At 36.5% G+C, this 26,552-nt stretch overlaps 1 protein-coding gene across 1 annotated transcript; it reads right to left on the bottom strand.

The window, feature by feature from the left end:
* Nucleotides 1–3,244: 3,244 nt before the first annotated feature.
* Nucleotides 3,245–7,158, bottom strand: LOC113313910 (peptidyl-prolyl cis-trans isomerase FKBP62-like). The gene is made up of 13 exons (XM_026562690.1): nt 6,816–7,158; nt 6,619–6,705; nt 5,650–5,910; nt 5,482–5,556; nt 5,295–5,375; nt 5,012–5,206; nt 4,811–4,900; nt 4,557–4,732; nt 4,341–4,463; nt 4,090–4,236; nt 3,832–3,959; nt 3,603–3,723; nt 3,245–3,489 (listed from the first exon to the last, which is right to left on the bottom strand). Exons 1-13 carry the CDS (start codon nt 6,988–6,990, stop codon nt 3,439–3,441), a joined length of 1,710 nt encoding a protein of 569 aa, XP_026418475.1. The 5' UTR covers nt 6,991–7,158; the 3' UTR covers nt 3,245–3,438.
* Nucleotides 7,159–26,552: the final 19,394 nt, after the last annotated feature.

The raw sequence follows: 26,552 nt of genomic DNA, 5'->3' as shown, positions 1-26,552 counted from the left end.
GGACGAAGTCCCGATGGTCTGTTTTCCTCGTTAGTAAAAAATTTGGTGCCTTGTGTTTTTCCATAGGTTGCACAGACATGTCTCGAAAGACGTCGTATCCGTGTCAGATGTAGATGTACGATTGGATACTACACAAGCATGACATCCAACACGCGACGAACGCACCACCTCATATGTCATGTAAAAGTAGACATTGGACATTTTATGGACATTCATCGGACACTTTTTGACACGGCTCATATTGGTTTGGAAAAACAAATAAGCTAATTGTTATACTAATTTATTTTCCCTTTTAACAATTAAATCAGAGCACTGTTCATGAAAATTAGATCACTATTTCGTATTATTATAATTTATTTAATTTAATACGTATTTAAAAATAAGAACAAGTAAAGCGATGTAGAGTTTCATTTTGATGGTATATATATTACACATACAACATGTCCCCATAACTCGTGTTTTTGAGATTTGAAATGTTATCGTAACACTTTCATGTCGTAACTGTATCTCGTGTCCGTGCAACATAGATTTTTTTTTTCCTTTTCCCCACAGAACACGGGAATCGAATTCGTAGTTTTAATCGGATGGCTATAACCCGCATTTCTGAATAATTCGATATAATTAGCGAATCATATGCCGAATTGCTAACTAGGTGTTTGACGGATCTCCAAAATTCATAAATCCCAGAAAATGTCAGAGCCCTTTCAAAGTAAAACCACCATGTATATAAGTAGAGCTTCGATAAACGAATCCTCGATTTTAAAAAAAATTGCCAAAATAATAATAAAAAAGGGTCCTAATTCGGCTTGTATAAACTAAATTTTAACTTAAATTAACAAATTTTCTAAAATAATATTCCCTCTGTTTCAAAAAGACTGTCCGCTTTGACTTTGTCAAAATATTAAGGAGACCATAGTATTTTACTTGACTACCCTTAGCTCCTTACCTATTTTATTTTATTAAAAATGCTAGCAATAAAAACTACCTAAAATTATTAGGAGGATTACAAATATGAAATACAAAAGGAAAATTAAAGATATCAAATTTATGGAGTATAAACTTTATAAGTAATTTAATTTGAAATTTATTATAATGGCTCCAAGAAAAGAGTCTTGGGGGCTCCCAAGGATTCAAATATCCTACAATGAAGATAAGGGGACCTAATTTATAAGGAAAATATTAAAATACCCTTAACCTATTAAATATTGAAACCTAAAACTAATTTGTTTTCATTCCTCTCCTTTTAACTCTTCCATTATCTTCTTTCCCATCACCTCCATCGCCTATTTCTTCGATTAATCGTCAATTTTCAAAATAATTCATTATCGATTAACACCACTTAATCCACCCGGAATGACTTTAATAAGGTAAAAATAAAAAAACTCATCTTATTTCATTGGTTTTAATGCATGGAAAGGCAGATTCGATCGAATCAGGCTTTTGAAAAATCAGTTTCAGAACTGTCTACGGTTTGGAAGTATGAATTTTCCCAACCGTAGACAATGCCTACAGTTTGGTTTCCCAACCGTTAGTCATCTACGGTTGGGAAAATTCATACTTCCAAACCGTAGACAATTCTGAAACTGTTTTTTTGGGGGTTTTCAAAAACAAAAATAAGTGATGGGTTTTCTTAGTTTTTTCTTTTTGTGATCGTCATCTTCATCGCGATAGAGAAGAAAAAGAGAGAAAGAAAAAGAAAAAGAATAGTTTTTTTTTTATGATCATCATCTTCATCATGATTTATGAATGAAAAGAGCTTCAGTTTTTATTATATGATCATCATTTTCATCATGATGAAATTATGATCATCATCTTCATCATGATTTATGAATGAAAAGAGAAGGAGAAGATAATAAATTTAATCTTATAATTCATGGAGGGTATTTTAGTCATTACAAAAAATAGGTTTCTTTAGTTTTTGGAGCCAAGTATATATTCTCTTAAAAGGAACGATGGATATATTTGTTTCCTTAATTATATAAATTTCTTTAATATTTTATATCGGATCCCGTTAAAAATGAATTTATGAATATAAAAAATTTAAGGGTATACTAGAGAGTTCATTGGAAAATATAAATATAAACAGAAACTGGACACAATTTTGAAATACACGAATTCTTTAATATTTTACATCGGATCCCGTTAAAAATGAATTTATGAAAATTTTTTTAAGGATATACTAGAGAGTTCATCGGAAAATATGAATATAAACAGAAGCTGGACACAATTTTGAAATACACAAAAATAGAATAGTGAACAGTCTTTTTAAAACGAAGAGAATATATTCATCCTAGTTTATCCTAGTTTAGATGCTAAAAATATGAATTTTTTTTTCTGTCCTGAAAAACTTGCTATACTTACTTTTCCGCATTTTATCTTAATCTAATCCTAACTTGAAATTAGGCCGTAAATGGAGAATTGTGTATTTTATCTTAATCTATCCTTAACTTGAAATTGGACCATAATAAGGAGAATTCTGTAGTTCAACTTGCTAGACAGACGCACTCTTAAATAATTCCTTAAATACTCCTCACTAACTTAAACATTTCTTCGCTCGAGAGAACTCCTTAATAAGCAATCTGGAATCGTATAGGCTCGGATTGAAAGGCTCTGTGAGCTTTTCCTAAATGCACATCACGCTTTCAGCCGTTTTCCTCTTAAAGATGTTGGGATCCTAGTCCCACATTAGTTAGATGGGGCTTAATTGGTAGTTTATAAGTCAATGGGTTCCCTCATCTGGTCAACCGGTTTTTGAGTTGAGTTCTACTCATGGGCTTATGACGAGTTTAGAGTTGGTATCCTAACAATTGGTATCAGAACCAACCACCACGATCCATGTCCGCTCCACGGAAGGGGTGACCTATAGGCTAGATTAAAGTGTTGGAACACCTATGTATGGACGTACTTGTCACCCGCATTGAATACTGATAGGGAAGTGAAGACGTCATAAAAAAAAGGACTACCTTTGACTCAATGTCAATAGAATGGGCCAACGAGGACGTTGGGTCTGGAAACATGGTGGGATATCGGGATCCCACAATCCCACATTGATTAAATAGGGCTTAATTAGTAGTTTATAAGTCAATGGATTCTCTCTTCTAGTCAACCGGTTTAGGGTCGGTCCCCTAACATTTCCCAGAAGCCCATAAGCTCTAGAAAGGTACATTCAACCTTGATAGATCAAATTCTAAACTAGGAGGATTAATTTTTTGAAAAGATTTTATTCTGTCAGGTAGAGATAATATTGTAGACAGTAAACAAGTAAAATTTCTAATATTTAGCCTCAGTTCTACAGAAGAAGATACTAAAGAAAGAGAACACAGTAGAACACCAGTTAAGAACATTAAAATAGAACACTCCGAACAATTTAGAAGGTATACGAGATACAAGTTTGTAGTAACTCTCTCCTACTCTTAACATAAACCCTTTCCAATCCCATCAAGCTGTGCTGTCAACATTCATAGGTTGTTCGGCTTCCTGCTTGGCTTTCTGCATCCCAAACAGAATATTCAACAAAAGCATAATCAGCAAAAATGTGATTCTAGATGATTCTAGAAAAATATATGAAATTCTTAGGCACAGTACAAGGTTTAGCAACTTACGCTTGTGTCAAGAGGATCTAACTTGCTCATTTTAGCAAAAATGTTTCCAAAAAACTTAGCATCCTTCTTGTTGTACTCCTTGACCTTCTCTTTCAGTACTTTGTATTCCATCTTCACATCCCTACATTAACGCACCACAATAACACATCAATGATCGGCCAAGAGTCTTTGATAAATGGCAAAATCTGCCCCTAACATATAAAGAATACATTAGCACAGATAGATATACCTGTTATTAGGGTCGATCTCAAGAGCCTTCTTAATGTCAAGCTCAGCTAGATCAAAATCAACCAGGTTGATATAAGCTTGGGCCCGTCTGTAAAGTGCCTTCACATTCCGACTTTCAATCTCCAGCACCTAGCAAAATAGCAGATTCCGGCATATTCAGCAGAGCAAGAAAGTATATGATACATCTAGGAACAAGAAGCTATATACGTATCACTAAAATTTTAGAAGCTGCAAAACAGAAGAATGGTAAAGTTCAGACCTTTGTGCACAGCTTCTCTGCCTCCTTGTAGCTTTTAAGTTTCAGCTTGCAGGCTGCATTGTTAAGGTTGCAACTGACCTTAAGAGTCTTAACCTCCCTTTTCTCCTCCTCACTGAAAGGAGAATCGTACTCGATGAATTTTGCAGCCTAACTCCAGAGACAAGAAAATAAATACTTGGTGAGACACAACCACTTCCCTGGGACATTGTGTACGAGAAAACTTGAATCTATGATTAATGAGTTGGCAGTACCTTCTCGTATCTCTTAGAGGCTCTTGCGTATTTACCAGCCTTGAACAGTGCATTACCTTCTTCCTTCTTTCTGCCAGCGGCCACAATCTTCTCAGCATTGTCCATGTCCCACGATTCCTTGTCCTGTCGTCAACACACAGTTTAACTTAGATAAGCAAAACCAAGATAAACGAGTGCCAGAGAGCAGAAAGAAGTTGTTTTTCCACCACCACCAACCTTAACGAAAGATACAAGCTCAACTTCATAATAGACAGTTGAGCCAGGAGGAACAACAGCGAGCTCTTGCTGAGACTCTGAAGAGCCAAAAGCATATTCAGGTTCAATAGTCACAAGTGCAACCTCACCCTTTTTCATAGTCATTACAGCTCTATCAAGTCCTTCGATGACTTCATCTGATCAGCAAAACAAGTTTGTTAGCCATCTTTATACCACGCACAATATAACAGGAATATACAGTGATGCTCATATACCGTTATCTGTCTTGAACTCAAATGGCTCTTCCGCATCATGGCCCGTTTTCAAAAATATCGTTCCATCTTGAAGCTTCCCGATTAACTTCACTGAAAAACATAAATACAGGAGTTTTGATTAATCCCCCCATTCCGCATCATACAGGAGTTTTGATTAAATATCATATTGATCCCTTTCATACATCACACTACTTGGATTACCTTTAGCAACAGTTCCATCATTAGGTTTCTCATATCCCTCTCCTTCTTTAAGAATCTTCTTTATGACTTTCTTGTCAGGAGTTACTTCTGTCACGATCTTCCAGGAGAGCAACTCTAGAGAAATGAGAAGAGTCGCATTTGGTGGAACAGCTGCCTCCTGACCAGAGGCTGACCTACCTTTCTCTCCAAATCCATCTGCAGCCAAACAAAACAAACACCATCAAAAAAGGTCCACAGCCAGAATTACAAAAGCAAATGAAGATCCAATATGAATTGAACCTACATTGGGGCTTCACTGTCAAGAGAACCTTCTCCTTCTTTTTCATTGTTCTGACAGCCTTCTCCAAAGCAGGACAGAAATACCCTGAATATAAAACAAGTTTCATTAAAATAAATGATACAGCTTGAGAAAATATAAAAAACATCACCATACTACATTGAGAAAGTTTGAGAAAGGGTGGGAGACGAACCATCTCTGACAACAAATTCAACTCCTTCAGATTGGGAAACCACACTCCCGTCCTCAAGTCGAGCCTCATAATTGACTGTATTGGTACATCATAAACTTGTCAGTCTACATCCTATCACCAAACTCTAAAGCACTCAATCAGTGGTCAACAGTAACACAAAAAACATACCAAGAACTTCATCCAGATCTTTGGGATTTTCCCATTTCTCCCCTTCAGTTAGAACCTTCTTGACAATGCCTCCATCTTTGCAAATGTCCTTCACACTAGACCAGGAGAGTAGCTCCACGTCGAACTGAAGGGTTGCACTAGGAGGAATTGTTGGAGGAGAACCAGCTTCACCATATGCTAGCTCAGCTGGGATGGTGAAAATTGCATTCTCTCCCTTCTTCATTGTCTTGATACCAAGATCCCATCCCTTGATAACTTGGCCTGCCAGAAAACAAAATTAACATCAACAAACAAAGGTACTCTTCTATCTCTCATTTTATTTTCATCATCCAATAAAATACGCAATACACTGACTGAGACTGGACACCATAACATAATGTGGAGAAACTCTTCAGCTATGATTTCATTCCAACCTCAATAAGCAGACAATACAGCTTACACATAGTATGTATATACACATAGTATGTATTTCTGTATATAATGACGAAAAAATGTCTTACACCTGTTTCTTTCATAGATTTCATTACAGTCAACATCATACACAACCAAACAAACTGTCCAGACACCTAAGAGTCCATAAAATTAATACTTCACATGAACCACCCAGCTATAAGACACAAAATCCAGTTCAAATCGAGACTCTGAATGTTGAACTCATCCAGACTCTGATTATCCTATCCTATTTCAGGATTTTGATCAATGAAAACGAGAGTAATGTGCATCTGAAACTGACTCTTCAGGAAAACTGAAATTCGAACAACACACTCATGGCAATCCAGTTCCACCACAGACCTTTAGTTAACAGATGAGAATTGCATGATAAACCTAAAGCCGTAACAAGATTCCTATATTAATACCAAAACCTAATAACAAACCCTAATTAAACAACACACCGCACCAGAAATCTCTCAATACTTCCAACAAAATCAACACACAGAACATTTACGTTAAATTGAACAATCATCATACCTTGCCCAAGCTTGAACTTGAACGGTGTTCCTCGATCACGACTCGAATCAAATTGAGTTCCATTCAATAAAGTCCCAGTATAATGAACTGTCATACCAAAAAAAAAAATCAATCAAATCAATTTTCATTCAAAACCCTAAAAATTCATAACAAAAGGATTAGACAGGCACAATAAAGTGAGTGATGATTTTAATTACCTTCAACTTCATCACCATTGTCAGGAGTATCCCAACCTTGACCTTCTTTAATCAGCTTTTTCTTCAACCCTTGATTTCCAATTTCTTTTTCTTCGCCTACTTTCAGAGATGGATTTTCATCAGGAAAATCATCTTGGAAATCTTCAGCTGCTGGGATATCAAAATCATCATCCATTTCTTTAAGAAAAAACTGAAATCGCCTTAGACAGATTTAATTTAACTAATCGGAGATTGATTTTCGAAAGTTGAGAGAGAGAGTGTGTGAAGTGAAAGGGTTTATATATTCCTTTCTAGTGTTTCTAGAGAGTTCTTCGTTTGAAACGATTTTTAAGGAACTAATGGGAGAGTGGATGAAGGGTCAAGATGGTTCTAGTCTTCTAGAGACATCTTTTTTTGGGTTAACTTTGGAATAAGGGTTTTATCTTATTTAGAATTTGGGCTTATCTTTGATCGTCAGCCTAGATTGGTAATGTGAGCCTACCCAAATTTTTGAGGGTGAGCAAAACGTGTCCATACCCGCGGATTTCATCCGGTCCAAGGGGCACTTTTTTGGGTTAACCATGGAATAAGAGTTTTACTAGAGTCCTGTTTTTTCTTAAGGTGTGCACATGGTACGGTCCCCTTTTAAACCGTTATGTAACAACTCGGACATAACAGGAAAAAGTCAATTTCTGAAACTGACTCTTCAGGAAATCGGTTGGAAATCTTCAGCTGCTGGGATATCAAAATCAAGGTCTATGGTGGAACTGGATTGCCATGAGTGTGTTCGAATTTCAGTTTTCCTGAAGAGTCTCAACTCGGACATAACAGAGAAATCACAATAGTTGGATGATCAAGCCAGCTTTGGAAGACTTAACAGGGAAAAGTCAAGCAAAAAGTCATGTGACGCTGACTAAGTCAAACGGAAAAATTCTCGATCCCCTTTGCTTCAATCCAGTTTTTGCTTTGAAAATCTTTCATTCTTATCATGTTCTACTGTTAATTTAGCTTCTTTTACATACTTTTTTGATCACTTTTGGTTAGTTTTTGTTTTCAATTCGAAAATTTTGGGTATGACCTAACTTTTTAGGTTTTTTTATAAATTTGATTTCTCAAAATCAATTTCTTTTTTGATGATTTTACTCTGCTTTTAATCCTGTAAATCGGTTTTATTTCCTGATTATTTGTCTAATCTGTTTGCTGTGAAAGGTTTCTCTTTTTTGTTTCTATTTTAGGTCATGGGATTACTAAGGAGCTGAAGTAGGGTTTTTATCCATCATCATGAGAACTTTGGGGAACAGGGGTTCTTAGAGGCGCGTTTTTTATTAAAGATAAGGTTGACATTTAAGAGGGTATGCATCAATATTTTCATTTAATTGCTCGTATCAGAGATGCATCGTGAAGTGAAGAACAAACTGGGTACCATTTATTTGATGAAGAATTTATTTTTTCAATATTGGAGATCCTACTGTTTCAGTAGGGATTAGAATATGATATTGTTTCTGTCTATTTGTTTAAAGAATTTTTGGGGGTAATACAGGTTAAGAGTGGTCTTTTAGGTTATCTCAATATGAAGATGCTTAAGTCTCTTTAAGTTATCATGAGTTATCTGCTGGTTAGAGTTGATATTCTAAGGTTAGCTCTATGCAGTGTTTCTTTTGATGCATCAAAAACAGTGTTACTTTATTTTAATTCAATTTATGAATTACTTTTTTTCCTTAGTGAACTGTGATTATCATTGTTAATTGCAATCTTATATGTTGAAGTCGGCTAATTCAGAAATCTCATTACATTTGGCATTGAAGATAATCACTGTTTTTTCTTTAATGATTCTCTAAGAAATTGCTTGAATAAGTCTTTAAGGGGGTGATGTTTTTGGCTAATTTACTACTGCTTCTCAGAATTAGTGTAGGAATGGTTGGTTTTTTCAAGCATTCTGGTTATTAAATTTCAGTTCTTTTGCAGCTTTAGTAATAAGAAACAACCTCAGAAAGTTTACTACAGTTGGAATCATTTACTCTGGTTCTTTGTATTGTGCAGTTGATTCTCTGTGTGATAGGATTAGAATAATGGTCTGTTAAAGAACCTGTCATTAATTGTCTTTTCTCAATCTATTCCTGCCATTAATTGTCAATTCTCAAAATTGGTGTTGTCAAATTTGAGTCAGCCTGCATGCTACTCATTTACACTGCTAGGTTTGGTTATTCTTGTGAGAAGGTTGGTTGTAAGTTCTGATTCTTAATTCAAGATGATTAGTCTTATCACTCCTAATTCAATGTACTGTCTATTCTGCTCTAAGTTCTCATCTTCTGGACTTCAATTAGACTCTATAAATTTGCAGCTCTGTATGCTTTAGTTTTTCATCCAACAATTAGTAGCTTTAAGTTGTTTCTTTCTTGTTTCTCCTCAAATAGTTTGGTTTCATAGAAAGTGTGTAAGTCAGTTTAGAAAAATGGGTCAGTTCAGTAAGCTTATGCCAGCAGATCAAGTAAGAATTCTTGATTTGGATGAAGATGTAGAGGAGTTTCCCTTCAGGTTTGCTGCTCTCCTTTGTGATGACAGCAAAAACTACCATAAGACTTCAGTCAAGCATCAACTCAACAGGGCATGGGCTATCAACTCCCCTGATTTTAAGTTAGCAAAACCTTTTATTCAAGGAAATGGAATTCAGAACTTGTTTGTAGTAATGTTCAAGAAGAAGCAGGATAAGGAAATTGCTTATGCTGCAAGACCTACTCTGATTTTTGGTCAGCTTTTTGCAGTTCAGCAGCTTGGTCAGTTAGAATCCATTTTTGATCTGGTATGGGAAAGTACTCTGATGCCAGTGCAGATCAATATTCACTCAAACCTAGTCAATAAAGGTCTAGTTAGGGAAGTTCTGGACCAACTTGGTAATTTTGTAACTGCTGACTCTCCTGCAGGCAGTTTATATGATGCAAAACTTATGGTTCCTTTAAAAACTCCTCTTACTAGGAAGGTTGTTTTTAACACTAGTAAAAGAACTTATATAATGTATGCCTTTTACCCTAAATTACCTTTTAGGGCTTGTAAGAGATATTTTGTCCTGTATCACAATGAAGCTCAGTGCAGGGATATTCAAATGAGGATTCTTGTCAGGGCACTTCCTGCACCAACAAGGAATGCTTCTCATGTTGCTTTTACTAGGAGGCAATAAACGTCGGAAGTTGGTGAGAGTTCAAATGCTGGAAACCGTAAAGCTGCTACCACTTCGAATCTTTATGGAGCTGATGTTGACCACTCAAAGCCTTCAGCTTTTTCAGTCAGTCTTCAACCATCTGCAACCATTAAGAGTACTGGTTCATCCTTTTTTGCTCCTGTTGTTTCCTCCTCGGCAACTAGGTTTGCTCCTCTCACTATTAGGGAACCATCTAGCAATGAAGCTCAGAATGCAAATGGGAATCATGGCATGAACTTTTCTGGATTCTCACAATCTTATAAAAGCATTGTTTTTGGCACGGATGGACTTCTGCATGATAGGAAAGGAAAAAGATCTCGAACTTCCTTGGAACCTTTTGCTCAGGATAATTACTCAGCCTCATCGTCTTTTACAATGATTCTCACACCTCATTGGCCCCCTATCACTTCATTGCCACCTTTTAACCCTCCTGCTGATTTGTATTTTTCCTCTGGGAGCAATACTATTTCTGCTAGTAATGCTAATGTAGAGGCAAATGTGATTTGGTCCACAACAACCTCAGCTTTTGCTCAAAATATCTTCACAGATAATGGTTTTATCTATAGTGTTGCTTCAGAAATGAATTGTAACTCTGAATTGATGATGCCTCCTAACTCGGAGATGGACTACTCGTCTTTTGTGGAAAATAAGGATGAGCCTTTAGAAGATGTGTTGCTTGAACCTATGCCCCTGACAATGCTTCCTCCATAGCCTGAGATTAGGATGAATAATTCGAGAAGGAGGTTGATCTCATGATGATGGATGCTGACCCTACGGATGCAGTGCCTTCGGATGCTCATGACCAAGTAAGTCCCTAATTTTTTATTCGAAAAGCTTTTCTTTAGCATCATTTTGATTTCGAGTTTTGCTGGTTTGTGCTTGTCTTTACTATTTATTTGTTTGAATCCTTTTGCTTTTTCCGCCATGAAGTTTATATGTTGGAATATGCATGGTTGCTGCTCTGATAAAAAATGGCTTCACCTTTTGAACCTTTTTAGAAAGCATCGACCTACTGCTATCTGTATAATTGAAACTATGGTTGATAGTGAGACTGTTAATAAGTACACGCATTTTTTACCTTTTGATTCTTGGCACATTGTTCCTGCTGTGGGTAAATCTGGTGGTATGGCTTTGGGGTTTTTTAAAAATTCAAGTTTAGAGGTTTTAGACAGTACTTTTAATATGATTCATGTAGTATGCGATATCACTCCAACCATTAAGAATTGTTTGGTCACTTTCATCTATGGAGCTTTAAATACTTTAGGTATCAGAAATCAGTGGAACTACTTGAAACATTTCAATGAGTCGGACAATAGGCCTTGGCTTTTATTAGGTGACTTTAACTTTATACTGAATGTCTCAGAAAAACAGGGAGGAATTCCTGAAAATTCGTTAGCGTCTGATTTTAATAAGAACTCTCTTTCGATGTTAAATATGCATGATGTTTTCTCTTTTGGAAATCCGTTTACTTGGTGCAACAAAAGATTCAAAAATCCTTCTGAGCTTATATTTGAAAAACTGGATAGGGGATTTATTAATGATAATTGTGTTTCGCTGCTACCTCAAACTAGGGTTACGAATCTAGGTAGAGTTTTCTCAGATCATTGCCCCATCTTGCTGCAATGTTTTCATAGTACTGATAAACTTGCTATTCCTTTTAAGTACTTTAAATGCTGGCAAGCTAGCCCTGAATTCAAAGATGTTCTTGTTAACTCTTGGAAAAAGGTAAATAAAGGCTCTGCAAGTTTTATTGTAGCTGGGAACTCAGAAATCTAAAGCATGATCTTAGTTTTTGGAATTTGAACTCTTTTGGACACATCAAAACAACAATTAGTAGGTTGAATTCAAAAATTGAAAAACTGCAGAATATGGCTTATACTCCCTCTACAGGAAATTTTATTCTCAACTACTCTAAGCAGTTGGACTTTTGGTATGAAATAGAGAACTCCTTCTATAAATAAAAGTCGAGGATTGACTACTTCACGTAGTATGATAAGAATACCAATTTTTTTCATAATACTGTTAAGTTAAGAAACATGTACAACACCATTCATATGCTTAAAGATAATCAAGGTAATTGGCTGAAAAATAGAGATCAAGTCCTTCACCTCCTTGCTGATCATTTTAAAAAAATATTTGCTTCTTCTATGCCGAGCAACTCTGATATTGATGATGTGCTTATGGATATCAAGCCTATCATTTCTGATGAGCTCAATTCTGACCTTGTTGCTATACCTTCTGAGAATGAAATATTTACAACTGTTAAAAATATGGCGCCTTGGAAATCCCCCGGACCTGATGGTTTTCCGGGTGGGTTCTTCAGGGATAATTGGGATCACATTTCAACTGAAGTTATTAATCACATACAAGGATTTTTTCGCAGCAAATTTCTTCTTAAGTAGCTCAATCATTCTTTTATTGCTTTAATTCCTAAGGTAAGTAACCCCTCTACTCCGAATGATTTTCGCCCTATCAGCTTCACTAATTCTGTTTACAAAATAATTTTAAAAATTTTAACTAATCGTTTAAAACCTTTTTTAGATTCTTTAATATCTCCTTATCAGTCTGCATTTATAGCTAATAGGCAAATACATGATAACATTATCATTAGTCATGAAATTCTGCATTCCTTTAAAACTAGAAAGAGGAAAAATAACAAAGATGGTTTCATGGCTATTAAGTTAGATTTATCTAAAGCCTTTGATAGGCTGGAATGGCCATTCATAATTGCTGTTTTCAAAAAACTGGGTTTTTCGGATGACTGGTGCCAGCTTATTCACCAATGCATTAGCACTGTCTCTTATTCTATTCTTGTGAATGGATCTCCAGGGGAAATGTTCTTTCCTTCTAGAGGTATTAGGCAGGGAGATTGCTTATCTCCCTATATATTTATCATTTATATGGAAACTCTTTCTCAACTTTTGATTAAAGGCGAAAAATGAGAAAGTTATTCAGAGTTTCAAACTTAGAAAAATAGCCCTGCCATTTCGCATTTATTTTTTCCAGATGACTGCATGCTCTTTTCAAAAGCTTCTCTTGTTTATGCTAAGAATTTAATGATAATTATTAGGCTTCTGGGTAGGCCATTAATCTTGAAAAATCTGGTTTCTTTATGAGTAAAAAAATGCATCATAAACATATCAAATTAATCTCTAAAGATTTAGGAATTAAATTTCTAAGTAGTACAGAAAAGTACCTTGGTACTCTGTTGTTTGTTAATAGAGACAAAACTCAAGCTTTTCATTTTCTCATTGAAATTTTTTATCACAGGCTTGGTAACTCAAAAAAAAAACTAATCTCAATGGGGTCGGTAGAACTGTAGTGACAAAACATGTTCTTTCTAGTCTCTCTATTTATCATATGTCTTGTTTCCCTTTTCCTAAGAAAATTACCTCTAAAATAGACTCTATTCAAAGATCTTTTTGGTGGTCAAAGAAAGATTCTAAAAGAGGGGCTTATTTTCGTTCTTGGGGGGATATAGGAAAATCCAAAATTTCTGGTGGTTTGGGTATTAGGAATTCCTTTGCTACTAACATGGTCCTTATTGCAAAACTGGGATGGAGAATGTGTAAAAATCCTTCTCAGCTGGTAACTAGTTTTCTTAAGGATAAATATTATCCTAATCAGAACTTGTTAGAAATCGATAAGGCGGCAGGCACCTCCTCATGGATTTGGAAAGGTATAGTCAACAGTCTGTTGTTTCTTAGAGCTAATATTGTTTATAAGGTGAATGATGGTAAGTCTACAAAGATATGGAATCATAATTGGTTGCCTGGTTATACTTTTCCTCCTTCTTCGATTAATTCTGATTATGGAAATTTTGTCTATGTCAATGAGCTTATTAATCATCATGATAACAACTGGAATATTAATCTTCTTTCTTCGCTCTTCTCCCCTGAGGATTATATTAGAATTAGATCGCTTAAGATAAATGTTCATAAATCAGATGAAATAATGTGGGCGCACACTAATAATGGTAATTATTCAGTTAAATCTGCCTATAAAGCTTTCATGAATGAGAATGTCTCAACTGATGATGCTACTTTCTGGAAAAGGGTATGGTCTATTGACTGTTTACCGAAAATTAAATTCTTCATTTGGAAGATATTTGCGCATATGCTACCTGTTAAATCCCTTATCAAGTTTTATAATCCTGGTATTGATGAATGTTGTCCGTTATGTTCTAATGAGGTGGAATCTGTTATGCACTTATTTATTTAATGCCCTATAGCATATCATATTTGGTTTGCCCTCTCCTTTCAGCATCTTATTGCGGGTGATTATTATTGGATTGATGATATTTTCTTGTCTTGGTTTGATAAAAATTTGGGTTGTTCTCCTTATGCTGTGAATTGGCCGAGTATTGGTGTTGTGGTTTTATGGTCAATATGGAAGCTTAGATGTGATGTTATTTTTATAAAGGTTAAAATTAATTTGGATGCTACTATTATGGATATTAGAAGGTCTTTAAATACTTATATTGTTACTCCTAATCCCCTTAGAGTGTCTGTCTTCAACAATAGGCTTCCTATTCAGCTGATTAACCGTATTTTGTTCATTGATGGCTCCTTCAAGAACTTTAACATGGGTATCAGTTTGATTCTGTGTGACAATGCAGGAAGGATAAAAGGTTGTAGAGCGGATTTTGGTTTGATTCATGGTGCTGTTGCGGCTGAGGCAATGGCCCTAATTTTGGCTTGCTCTTGGGTGGGTGAGATGAATCTCTCCAGAGTCCTCTTCATCAGTAACTGTCTTCAGTTAGTGGATCCGGTTAATCAAGGAAAGGGTGATATTGACTGGAGAAATCAAGACTTAGTAGAAGATTGTCGGATTTCTTTTTCTAGTTGTGTGAACTCTAGGATAGTTTTTATTAAGCGTTCTAAGAATAAGATAGTTGATCGACTTGCACGTCGAGCTAGGAAATTCAGCTTGAAAAACACTTGGAATTCTTCTCTTCATTTCTTGCACTCTATCATGAGGGAAGAACCCTTAACGGATATTTGTAATGACCTTTTGTTTTAATGCAATGTTTGTGTTTCTCAGCAAAAAAAAAGAAAGAAACAACTCGGACATATAGTTTCTTTCGATTTTAAACTGGTGACATTGTCATAAATGTTATCATGTGAATTAAGTTTCGTTTATGGGACGATTAACCGATCCAAACTGCTTATTCGTACCTGTAATTTTCGAGACTTGTAATAATGTATCTATTATGGTAACAAGTTGGTAGCAAAAATTGACTAAAGTAAATGTAACTATGTAAATTAAGTTTCGTTCGTGGGACGATTAGTGGACCCAAATTGTTTAATTGTACCTGTAATTTTCGAGAGTTGTAATTTTGCATCTATTATGGTAACAAGTTGGGGGCACGTGCTTTGCACGTCATGTGTTATAATATGTTCTTGTTAAAAATCAAAGTCATTTATTTTGTTCCGAAAACTCAAAACTTAATTCCCTTATTTATGCTCTTTGCGTAAGGAATTTAAAAATCTTTCCGGTGTTATAAAATATACAAAATTCCGACATATAGTTTTAATGATAGAAGGTTTAAATTTTTCGACCTCTTCTGATATAAAAAATGGCATCTTTTGTAGATATATGAAAATTTGATTTATGATGGATAAACCCCTATAATTGTCGAATATTACCGTAAACTCAGTGTACAGACACCAAAAGTTCAAGGAGATTCAACGAATGAATTTTAAACCTATAAGATCTAACGAACATAATTAAAATTGAATTCAAAATCTTAAAAACACGGGCACACTTTAGTTTTCTTCATCTGCTATTAAAGTGTGTGTGGGGTGGGGGTGGGGGGATAGAAGCATCACACACCCACACGCATTAATTATTTTAATTATTGTTTTTAAACCATTTCATTAATACAAATTTGAGGTCAATGAGTTAAGATCGTAAAATATGAGTATACAAAGTAACAAGAACGAAAAAAAAATCCTGCAATGTGTTTAAGTTCGAAAATATGAGTATACAAGACCGAGAAATCCTATAAGAGAAAAAGAAGGATTATTGGAGTAAGACGAATACAAATATGAACAATATCTGATTAAATTGAAGGAAAAATGGTTTTTCTCTAAATTAAATCTTAATTAAACCATATTTTCGAAAGGTGTATTTTAATTAAACATATTAACAACAATAGTACAATGCATAACCAACAAAAGTTTAAATAAGTTAAACCAATAATCCAGCAGGTGCGGGTTCTTCTATAGCTTGAGCAGAGTGAGCTATCCTAGAAGGTTCAGTGTACACCATTTTAGGTGTTGTGTAGCCTGCATATATGTAAATGGACACGACATCTTCCTTGGTACCGCAAATAATTGATTTGAGTTACCTATTAGAATCTCAAAGTTTATGTCTGTGATAGTAGGGCATACTATTACATTGAGCCAACAGAACTACATCCAGTTATACAAGCTCATATTAATGTACATATATAAATCAAAACTTCTCCAAACCAACTATTCAAAGTATTTTATAATTTCTTATAAACAATTAAACGACTTTATAAATAGCACAAGTTCGGCTTCTCAAACAGAAACAATCATTCATTCTCCACTTCATTCACTCTCTAGCATAACAACACAAGTTACAGACTCACGAAAAAATGGGATACACATAGCATTTTAAATATCATTTAATTTGGTATCCAAATGCTAACATATTGCAAGATAATTATATTTAATTTCATACCCATTAATACCAAAGGGGATTGCAAGACACAAGAGACGTAAAGGAGCACAACTGAATTTGAACTGCTCGTAGGATCGATTCATCTCAAATACATTGCACTTTGAAGTTTGATAGTAGGCTAGTGTCTGTAACGACTTAATACAATATTGTGTTCAAGTTTTGGACTAAGTCCCTGGATTTTTCTGCACATTGCAATTTTCCGCGTTAACAAAATTCTTGTCTATGTGTGTATACTTTTACTTTTTCGCATTAAATTTTTTGAAGCTATTTGATTTGATTACTATAGTCAGTTTCGTTATGTTACGCTAGGAATATAAAAATGTTGAGACTCGCTTTTATTATTCACGAAGAACCTGAAGAAGTATCGTCGTCAACGAACACATATTCCTTCAGTTTAAGGTAGGTAATAACAAACTTGACTTGTTCCATTTCTATCATAGTTTTTTCAAGTCAGTATTAATTTTTACTTAATACATAACATACAAAGTATACTTGTCTCTAGTTCGGTGACTTGGTCATTTTACTATGATCAAAATATCAAGGAAATCAGTTGAACCTGCCATTTCCAGGTTTTGTATGAAATTTTTTTCAGTTTCAATTTATTATTATTATCCGAACTTTACATGTTTCAGGCTTTTGTATGAAAATTGTCAGGTTCGTCTAATAACATTTTAAAAATTTCAACCCATTGTTCTTCATTAAGAATTTGTGATTTTCTCATATTTTTGATGTAGGCGGTGTTATTTGACAATTTTTCAAGATTGAGATTGGCCATAAAAGATGACGGACATGTCGATACATTGCCTACTTCGGCCAAATACGAGTTCAAAGAAAAGAAGAAAATGAATGAAAATAAGTGTAAAAATTTGAGATAAAAGTTAGACTACTTGAACAGCGTAGACGTCATATTTGACTCATACAAGAAGGACGAAGAAGATGACGAAGTTTTGAAGATTAATATATGTCATTGGGGATGTACTACAGACCCTTGTTTTATCCTGGTGGTTTTGTAGTGTATGATCCTCGTCGAGTACTCCGTCAATATGGTTTTATCCAAATGGTTTCGGTGCCGAAGGAAACAAAATTTAAATTGTTTCCAAAAGGTTCTGCAGGAACTAAGATCACGGAAGGTTCATAGAATAACGAATATAACCCCGATCTACCCTTGTGTTGATGGTGGATTTTAGCTTAGGGTTAAAATCGTAAAACTATACATCCGACATGACTTCACTATGACCATTAGCACATTTATTGAATCAATCAGCATGCCTATGTAAGAATTACCAGGGTACCTTTTTTTACATGGGTCATGTTCCACGGCAAAACCATTAACATTGACTAACATAATCCATGTCAAACCCTAATTCTCGTGCTACCCCACCAAGGCATGCCAACCATGCCAGCCGCACCACCGTGCTAATGGAAAACCATGCCAGCCACATCTTCGCGCCAAGGCATGCCAACCATGACAGCCGCACCACTGCGCCAATGGAAAACCATGCTAGCCACATTTTCGCGCCAAGGCATGCCAACCATGCCAGCCGCACCACTTTGCCAATGGAAAACCATGCCAGCCGCACCACTGTGCCAATGGCAAACCATGCCAGCCACGTTTACCGCGCCAAGGCATGCCTAGCCATGCTGGCCGCACCATGCGCCAATGGCATGCCAAACCCTTGGCCCTAGCCATGCTGGACGTACCATGCGCCAATGGCATGCCAGACCCTTGGCCCCACCATGCCAAGCCAACCGCACCTTGCCTTGACCCTACCATGCCAAGCCGTTCAAACCCTTGGCCCCACCATGCCAAGCCAACCGCACCTTGCCTTGGCCTTAGCCATGCTGGCCGCACCATGCGCCAATGGCATTCCAAACCCTTTGCCCCACCATGCCAAACCGTCCGCACCATTCTGCCTTGACCCCACTATGCCAAGCTGATGTAGTTTTTAAGTGGTAGTAAAGTTCGTTCAACTCAGACTTGTGTAGACTCGATTTTAGACTCAAATTAAAATAGAAAACTTAAAAATAAATTGTTATCAAGATTATAAAAAGCACTGAGACTCAGGATTCCACCAGTCTCCAATTTTTATGTGATTTAATCTAGTCAATATTTATGCCACTCTTTACGTTTAAAGTGATTCTAATATTTTTGCCTAGACAAGTAGATTCTCAAAACAATAGTTGTAAATCGAAAGCATGGACCATCAAAAGACTTAGCCTAAGCATGACCCATCAATTGAGAACACAACCACTTAATCAGAATCATATATTCGATTTCAGTTCAGTGCAAATAATCATAAAAGAATTACAAAAATTAAATTAAATAGAATTTACCACATAATAATTGGAAAAATGGCTTCCTCCGTCGCCTCAGCAATGGGGTTTAGCTCCTCATATTAATCACTTGCTCAAAATATTTGTTCACAGCCCAAAAGTTGAATAAAAGAATGAAAAACTATAAAACTGATTGTTTGCAACGGTGTAATGGCGTTGCAAAACGATGGACGACTGTTACAAAGAAGTCACTGTAGCAGCATTACAAATTTGAGATTCTGTTCTTATTTGCAATGTTTGTTCTTCAGCAGCAGCAGCAGAAACGCGGGTTTTCCTGCAACTCGATCTCTTCAGCTCTTTGGTGTTACAAACTCCTCTGCGACTGCTCCAACAACTTCGCCACCTTCCCTGGGACTCGAACACACCTTTTATACTACTCAGAAACCTAAAAATAACGATTAATTCTCTCTTTTTCTTTTCGTGCAAGCCACGGCAATAATCTTCTCTGCCAACTTCTTTACGCGTTTCTAAGAATTTCAAATCATCCGAAACTCTTCCTTAGATAGAATCTCATCTTAGGAAACAATATCACGCCTTTAGTCTCCCTAGAAATCCTAAAATAATTCCACAAAGTTCCCGTGCAAAACTCAAACTCGGTTTCCTTTTTCTGGATTATCCAGCCTAATTTGATCGATTCCAGCGCACATACCAAGCCTGTTATGCTCAATCACGTCCAGCCCAACAAATTTCAGCGATTGAATCTCTCTAAAACACCTTCGAAATCCAACCCAAAGTTTGGTTCTTTGCTGGATATTTTTCCCGCCAAAATTTCATTCGAATTTGAGAAGAAAGTGACCTCCCCCTATCGTGTGCTGGTCCTCCTTTAGCAGATGCCTGGAAATGGATGCCCCTTAGTAATTAGTTCTCCCCTTATCCAAATTGAGAGTCCGAATAGCAAGTGTCCTCCGGGGGTGCCCCGCGCAACTTTTCGAGCAGATTTTTCCAAAAATGTTTATTGGCCAAAAATACCTATACACACACATAAAACACCATAATATGTACAAAAATGAGCACTATCAATATATATAATCGAGATAATTTAGACACAAAAATGTGTCTATCAAATACCCCAAACCTATTATTTGCTAGTCCTCGAGCAAAATAAAATAAAATAAAATCCTAACTCACTGACGCAGGCATCGTCGATTGCATTTAGCGTATGCAATAAGCCTTTATACCCCTAAGTGTCCCTAGTGGCGGAGTGTTGTCTCCGGAGGGCTTAAAAGAGGTATACCCACAAAACCTTTACTCCAGACCCTAACTATCTACGCAGAACCTTGGAAGTCACTAAAGAATCTCCTTGGTTGGCATACTTATTGACTATAAGAGGAAGTACCCTGATGCGAAATTCTAATTGTTGTACACGAGTTTGCACTCAAGCATACTAAAATTCATATAAAGTGACAGAGCTCTACTCAGATAGTCGCACTATGGACATCAATATCCGGAGTCAAAAAAATCACATGGATAGATCAAGAAGATGGATATAGAGAAAAACATAGATGGTTTTGATGTTTACTAAGTGAACGGCATTTCAAATATCTGTCTGAAGGCCTCCGCCAAAATGAACCTATCCTAATGGATTGAGATACTAGTCTGACTAATATCAACACAGCTGGCATATACAAGGGTACCAGTGGTCGACTTTATTGAATTTATTCCTTTTTGTCAAATGGTCTGGTCTCAATTATTTTTTTTTCATGGTATCTCAATCACTCTAATTCACCCTAGCATTGGTAACAACTTGAATCGTGGGCCCCACCTATCACTTAGAGAAACATGGTTTAAAAATAAAATAAAATAAAAATAGAAGTGAAAAGGACTCAACGAGATATGGAGAAACTACCATGTTATTTATAACACCTGAGCTCTGTGCTTTTATGAATAGACTCTTTAGATGTTTCCATCTAATCAGATTGGTTCCTCAACTCCTACAATCAAAATGCTTCCATCCACTTAGATTGGTTAGTGCCATCCTTAATAGGCATAAATTTCTAGGCTCTGGAGTTTATTTATTGCAACTAAAAAGTTTCTCCCATACCCCCAAACTTAAATCTAACATTGTCCTCAATGTTCTAAAGATAAAATTAAAAGCATGAACAAGGAGAAATTGTTACCATTTGAAGCAAAAGAGATAAGGAAATATATTACCATGTTGCATGAGATTGGGTTACCTCCAAAAAAGTGCTAAATTTAAAGTCTTCAGCCAGACGTCAAATACCACAAAATGGCTAATTACCTTTCAAATCATATATCAATAGTCGAAACAACTGTGGGTCAACAAAAGCAAATAAAATTGCCACAATTATCAGACAACTGCACCAAATCATAAAAATGAACAGACATAGCACATCCTCATCCAAGGTTTCCTGCAAGACAACTGGGTTTTTCTGTTGTGCCCATTTGGGCTTCATATGAGTGTCTTGACAAATTGACTCATTCGAACAACAAGTCTTTAGAATTTCCTCCTGGACAATATCAGGAGGATCCGGTTGCAGAGTCGGAAGTGACTCAAGTAATACCTCAGGTACACTAGGATCGAATCCCAAGTTAGGGACTTCTAGTGGGGATAATTGACCATTACTACCCCCAAACTTAGGGTAGTCAGTATTCTCGGACAAACCTCTAACTATTGCTTGAATTTTTGGATCCTCAGAATCTTTAAAATACTCAAGAGCTTCTTCTAGTTCAAAAGTTTGGTCACCTAACTGACTTAAGATAATTTACTCATCAAGTTTATCTAAGGAATCACCAAATAAAGTGTGGTCCCAATTATCCTGAGTTAGATCATGAACTAAAGTTCTAATCATATTCACTTCCTCTAAATCGTCAGAAGGTTGTCTATTAACATTAAATACATTTAGTTCAGTGGTCATATTACCAAAGGAGATGTTCATAAGTCCGGTCCTACAGTTGATGACAGCGTTAGCTGTGGCTAAAAATGGGCGACCTAAAATCACCGGTATTTGAGCACTAGGATCCTGAACAGGCTGAGTATCTAGAACAACGAAATCCACTGGATAAATAAATTTATCAACCTCAATCAGAACATCCTCTATGACACCACGAAGTACTTTGACAGACCTATCGGCTAATTGCAATGTCATTTTAGTCGGTTTCAACTTTCCAAGACCTAGCTGGTTGTATACATGATAAGGGAGTAAGTTCACACTAGCTCCTAAGTCAAGCAATGCCTTATCTACTGAATAATTACCGATCACACAAGATATGGTGGGGGATCCAGGATCTTTATACTTAGGGGCTGTTTGGTTCAGAAGGATTGAACTTACCTGACCAGCTAAAAAGGCTTTCTTATGGACATTAAGCTTACGCTTTCGTGTACAAAGGTCCTTAAGAACTTGGCATAAGAAGGCATTTGCCTAATTGCTTCTAATAAAGGGATGTTAATGTTTACCTGCTTAAATATCTCTAGTGTTTCGTTGAAAGTCAACTCTCTCTTTGTTGGAGCTAACAATTGCGGATATGGGCTTTGGGTACAAAATGAGACCTGTCGGGAACCACATTGGCATCACTAGAAATTTTATCGGTTTCTTCAGTTAGTGGCTCCTTATAGGGCTCATTTTGGGAACTATAAGGTGGATCTACAATATGTCCACTATTAGGCTTGGATACCCTATTGTCTACCGTTTTACCACTCCTAAGGGTTGCGACAGAATTCACTTGATTAAATGGTTTTGCACCTACTTCATGAACTCCTCTAGGGTTGGGGGTAGTCTGACTATGGAGCCTTCCGTTATCTCTCTCACTTAAGGTCTTAGATATTTGGCCGACTTGAAGTTCTAGCTTAGCAAGGCTCTGAGCATTAGTTTGAAAGTTCTGCTTGGTTTCCTGCTGAAAACTAATTTGGCTATGTGCTATAATATCTTGAGTTTTTGCTAACATCTTAATAGATTCCTCTAAGCTAGTCGTTTTATTTTCTGGGCCTGATGAATTCTTAGTGTAACCAAAATCTGGGGGAGCATTAGAATTACTAAACTGACCTAGACTCTGGCCCTTAGTCCATGAAAGGTTTGGATGGTTTCTCCAACCAGGACTATAGGTTTCTGAATATGGGTCAAACTTCTGACGGTTATCAAACCTAGTGTTATTATAGAGAGCATTGGCTTGCTCTTCATTATTCTGGCCTTCCCAAAAAGGCTCTATTCTACCACTAGTATGGCCCAATTCTAAGGCTTCTAACCTTTTTGCTATAACAGCAATTTTGGCATCTAATTCATAGCCTCTTTCTACCCTATTAACGTTTCCTCTACCTAGAAGAATTGTTTTCTTGGGTTCCCTACTATATTCCCATTGCCGGGTCTTTTCGGCGATTTCATTCAAAAATTCCATCGCCGCATCAACAGTTTGGTTTTCAAAAAAACCAGTGCATAGATACTCAACCATGGTTGTTGTCGAATAATCTAAACCCTCATAAAGGATTTGAACTAGCCTAACCTTTTCTAAACCATGATGAGGACATTGGGATAATAAGTCATTGAACCTTTCCACATACCTATATAAAGACTCTCCCTCCTGTTGAGAAAATGTGCAGATTTGCGTCCTAATAGACGATGTTTTGTTCCTAGGGAAAAACTTGTTCAAAAAGGCAGATGTAAGTTGTTCATATGTTTCGATTGATTCGGAAGCCAAACTATACAGCCACGACTTGGCTTTATCTTTTAAGGAAAAGGGGAATAACCTGAGTTTCAAAGCATCATCATCAAGGTTTCTAATTTTTAGGGTACTACAAATTTCCTCAAAGTCCCTAACATGGAAGTATAGGTTTTTATTTTCTTTCCCTAAAAAGATTAGGAGCATTTGTAGGGTCCCAGGCCTAAGTTCATAATTTTCTTCAGTTTCAGCTAACCTGATGCAGGAGGGACGAGTAGTCCTAGTAGGGTTCAACAAAGATTTTAAAGTTGCCATTTCTGGCACTATCGGGATATTTTGGATTCTATGCAATCACAAAACAAGGCTGACTCAACCAAATCAAACCTAATTTTCTAGCAAAAAAAAAGCATGATGGTTCCACTTAGATTGTTTCTAGACCAGCTTCTATTCTTTCGAAAAAGGAACTCGTTACAATCTGAGCAAACCCCTCTGGAATCAATCTGAGTCAAAGTAAGTTGAATCGAGGCGAGGGAAGCTCAGTGGAGCTTTGATACCCAATGCCTCACCGGTTACAAGGCGGCGCAGTTACGCATTCAACTCACAGAAACCATCATGAACTTCGAAGTATGCTCAAAAGAGTAACCAATATTTTTCGAACGACTTTCCTATTAAGCCGGTTACTCTAACGGTCTCGTTCTAGTCAAAATTTTAGGCTTAGGTTCGCGTTTGGTTTCGATTTCCTAAGGCGGGCAAGAAGAGAACGGTGATGAAATCCGAACCCTTATCTTGTATGGCCAGTCCTTGCCCTTTACTAGGAAATTAAAGCAGCCGTTTTCAAGTCCTCAGCATATATGCAAATGAAGGAATACAGTAAACCCGCTGACAGGGGATTCGCGGGTGTTTCGAAAAACTTACCTCCCGTACCAGACGGGGGAAGAACCGCTGAAGTCGACTCGGGCCACGACTCCTATGTCATGTACGAACCCGAGGGGCAGAGACGATATCGTAATCACCGTCCTTCTCTGCACACAGTTTTTATTTAAACCAACCCTTCCGTAGGGTTTAAAAATAATAATGTCCCAGTCCAAAAATAAAGTCCAAAAAGTGTCCAAAAATAAAAAGAAAAATTACAAAAAATAAAACCCTATTTACAGTTTCTAAAAATAAAACAAAATAACTATATACAAAATCTTCTTCTTCACTACTTTTGGATTCCTCTTTTATTTCCTTCTTTGGCGATGCTTTCCTTTTATAGTACTTTTTCTTTCCTTGTAGCTTCGCTCCAATCTGAAAAGAATCGAAAAATACCAAAGGCGTAAAAGAGAACAAAAATTCTAAAAGAAATAAAATAAATCTAAAACCTAAAACCTAATACAAATCCGCGTCGGCGGCGCCAAAAGTTGATGTAGTTTTTAAGTGGTAGTAAAGTTCTTTCAACTCAGACTTGTGTAGACTCGATTTTAGACTCAAATTAAAATAGAAAACTTAAAAAGAAATTGTTATCAAGATTATAAAAAGCACTGAGACTCAGGATTCCACCAATCTCCAATTTTTATGTAATTTAATCTAGTCAATATTTATGCAACTCTTTACGTTTAAAGTGATTCTAATATTTTTGCCTAGACAAGTAGATTCTCAAAAAAATAGTTGTAAATCGAAAGCATGGACCATCAAAAGACTTAACCTAAGCATGACCCATCAATTGAGAACACAACCACTTAATCAGAATCATATATTCGATTTCAGTTCAGTGCAAATAATCATAAAAGAATTACAAAAATTAAATTAAATAGAATTTACCACATAATAATTGGAAAAATGGCTTCCTCCGTCACCTCAACAATGGGGTTTATCTCCTCATATTAATCACTTGCTCAAAATATTTGTTCATAGCCCAAAAGTTGATTAAAAGAATGAAAAACTATAAAACTGATTGTTTGCAACGGTGTAATGGCGTTGCAAAACGATGGACGACTGTTACAAAGAAGTCACTGTAGCAGCATTACAAATTTGAGACGTTGTTCTTATTTGCAACGTTTGTTCTTCAACAGCAGCAGCAGAAACGCGGGTTTTCCTGCAACTCGATCTCTTCAGCTCTTTGGTGTTACAAACTCCTCTGCGACTGCTCCAACAACTTCGCCACCTTCCCTGGGACTCGAACACACCTTTTATACTACTCAGAAACCTAAAAATAACGATTAATTCTCTCTTTTTCTTTTCGTGCAAGCCACGGCAATAATCTTCTCTGCCAACTTCTTTACGCGTTTCTAAGAACTTCAAATCAATCGAAACTCTTCCTTAGATAGAATCTCATCTTAGGAAACAATATCACGCCTTTAGTCTCCCTGGAATTCCTAAAATAATTCCACAAAGTTTCCGTGCAAAACTCAAACTCTGTTTCCTTTTTCTGGATTATCCATCCCAATTTGATCGATTCCAGCGCACATACCAAGCCTGTTATGCTCAATCACGTCCAGCCCAACAAATTTCAGCGATTGAATCTCTCTAAAACACCTTCGAAATCCAACCCAAAGTTTGGTTCTTTGCTGGATATTTTTCCCGCCAAAATTTCATTCGAATTTGAGAAGAAAGTGACCTTCCCCTGTCCTGTCCTGGTCCTCCTTTAGCAGCTGCCTGGAAATGGATGCCCCTTAGTAATTAGGTCGCCCCTTATCCAAATTGAGAGTCTGAATAGCAAGTGTCCTCCGGGGGTGCCCCGCGCAACTTTTCTAGCATATTTTTCCAAAAATGTTTATTGGACAAAAATACCTACACACACATAAAACACCATAATAAGTACAAAAATGAGCACTATCAATATATAGAATCGAGATAATTTAGACACAAAAATGTGTCTATCACAAACCGCTCGCACCATTCTGCCTTGGCCCCACTATGCCAAGCCA

This window comes from Papaver somniferum, chromosome 1 (assembly GCF_003573695.1).
Source record: "Papaver somniferum cultivar HN1 chromosome 1, ASM357369v1, whole genome shotgun sequence".
Classification (NCBI taxonomy): Eukaryota; Viridiplantae; Streptophyta; class Magnoliopsida; order Ranunculales; family Papaveraceae; genus Papaver; species Papaver somniferum.
The sequence above is the reverse complement of the archived record's forward strand: the minus strand, read 5'-3'. Positions and strand labels throughout refer to the sequence as shown.

Coding starts and splice junctions, on each gene's coding strand:
- LOC113313910 (XM_026562690.1), bottom strand. CDS start 6,990: ATGGATGATGATTTTGATATCCCAGCAGCTGAAGATTTCCAAGATGAT. Junction 5,557..5,649: donor AGATCTGGATGAAGTTCTTG/GTATGTTTTTTG, acceptor GTACCAATACAG/TCAATTATGAGGCTCGACTT. Junction 3,960..4,089: donor CAGAGAAGCTGTGCACAAAG/GTCTGAACTTTA, acceptor CTATTTTGCTAG/GTGCTGGAGATTGAAAGTCG.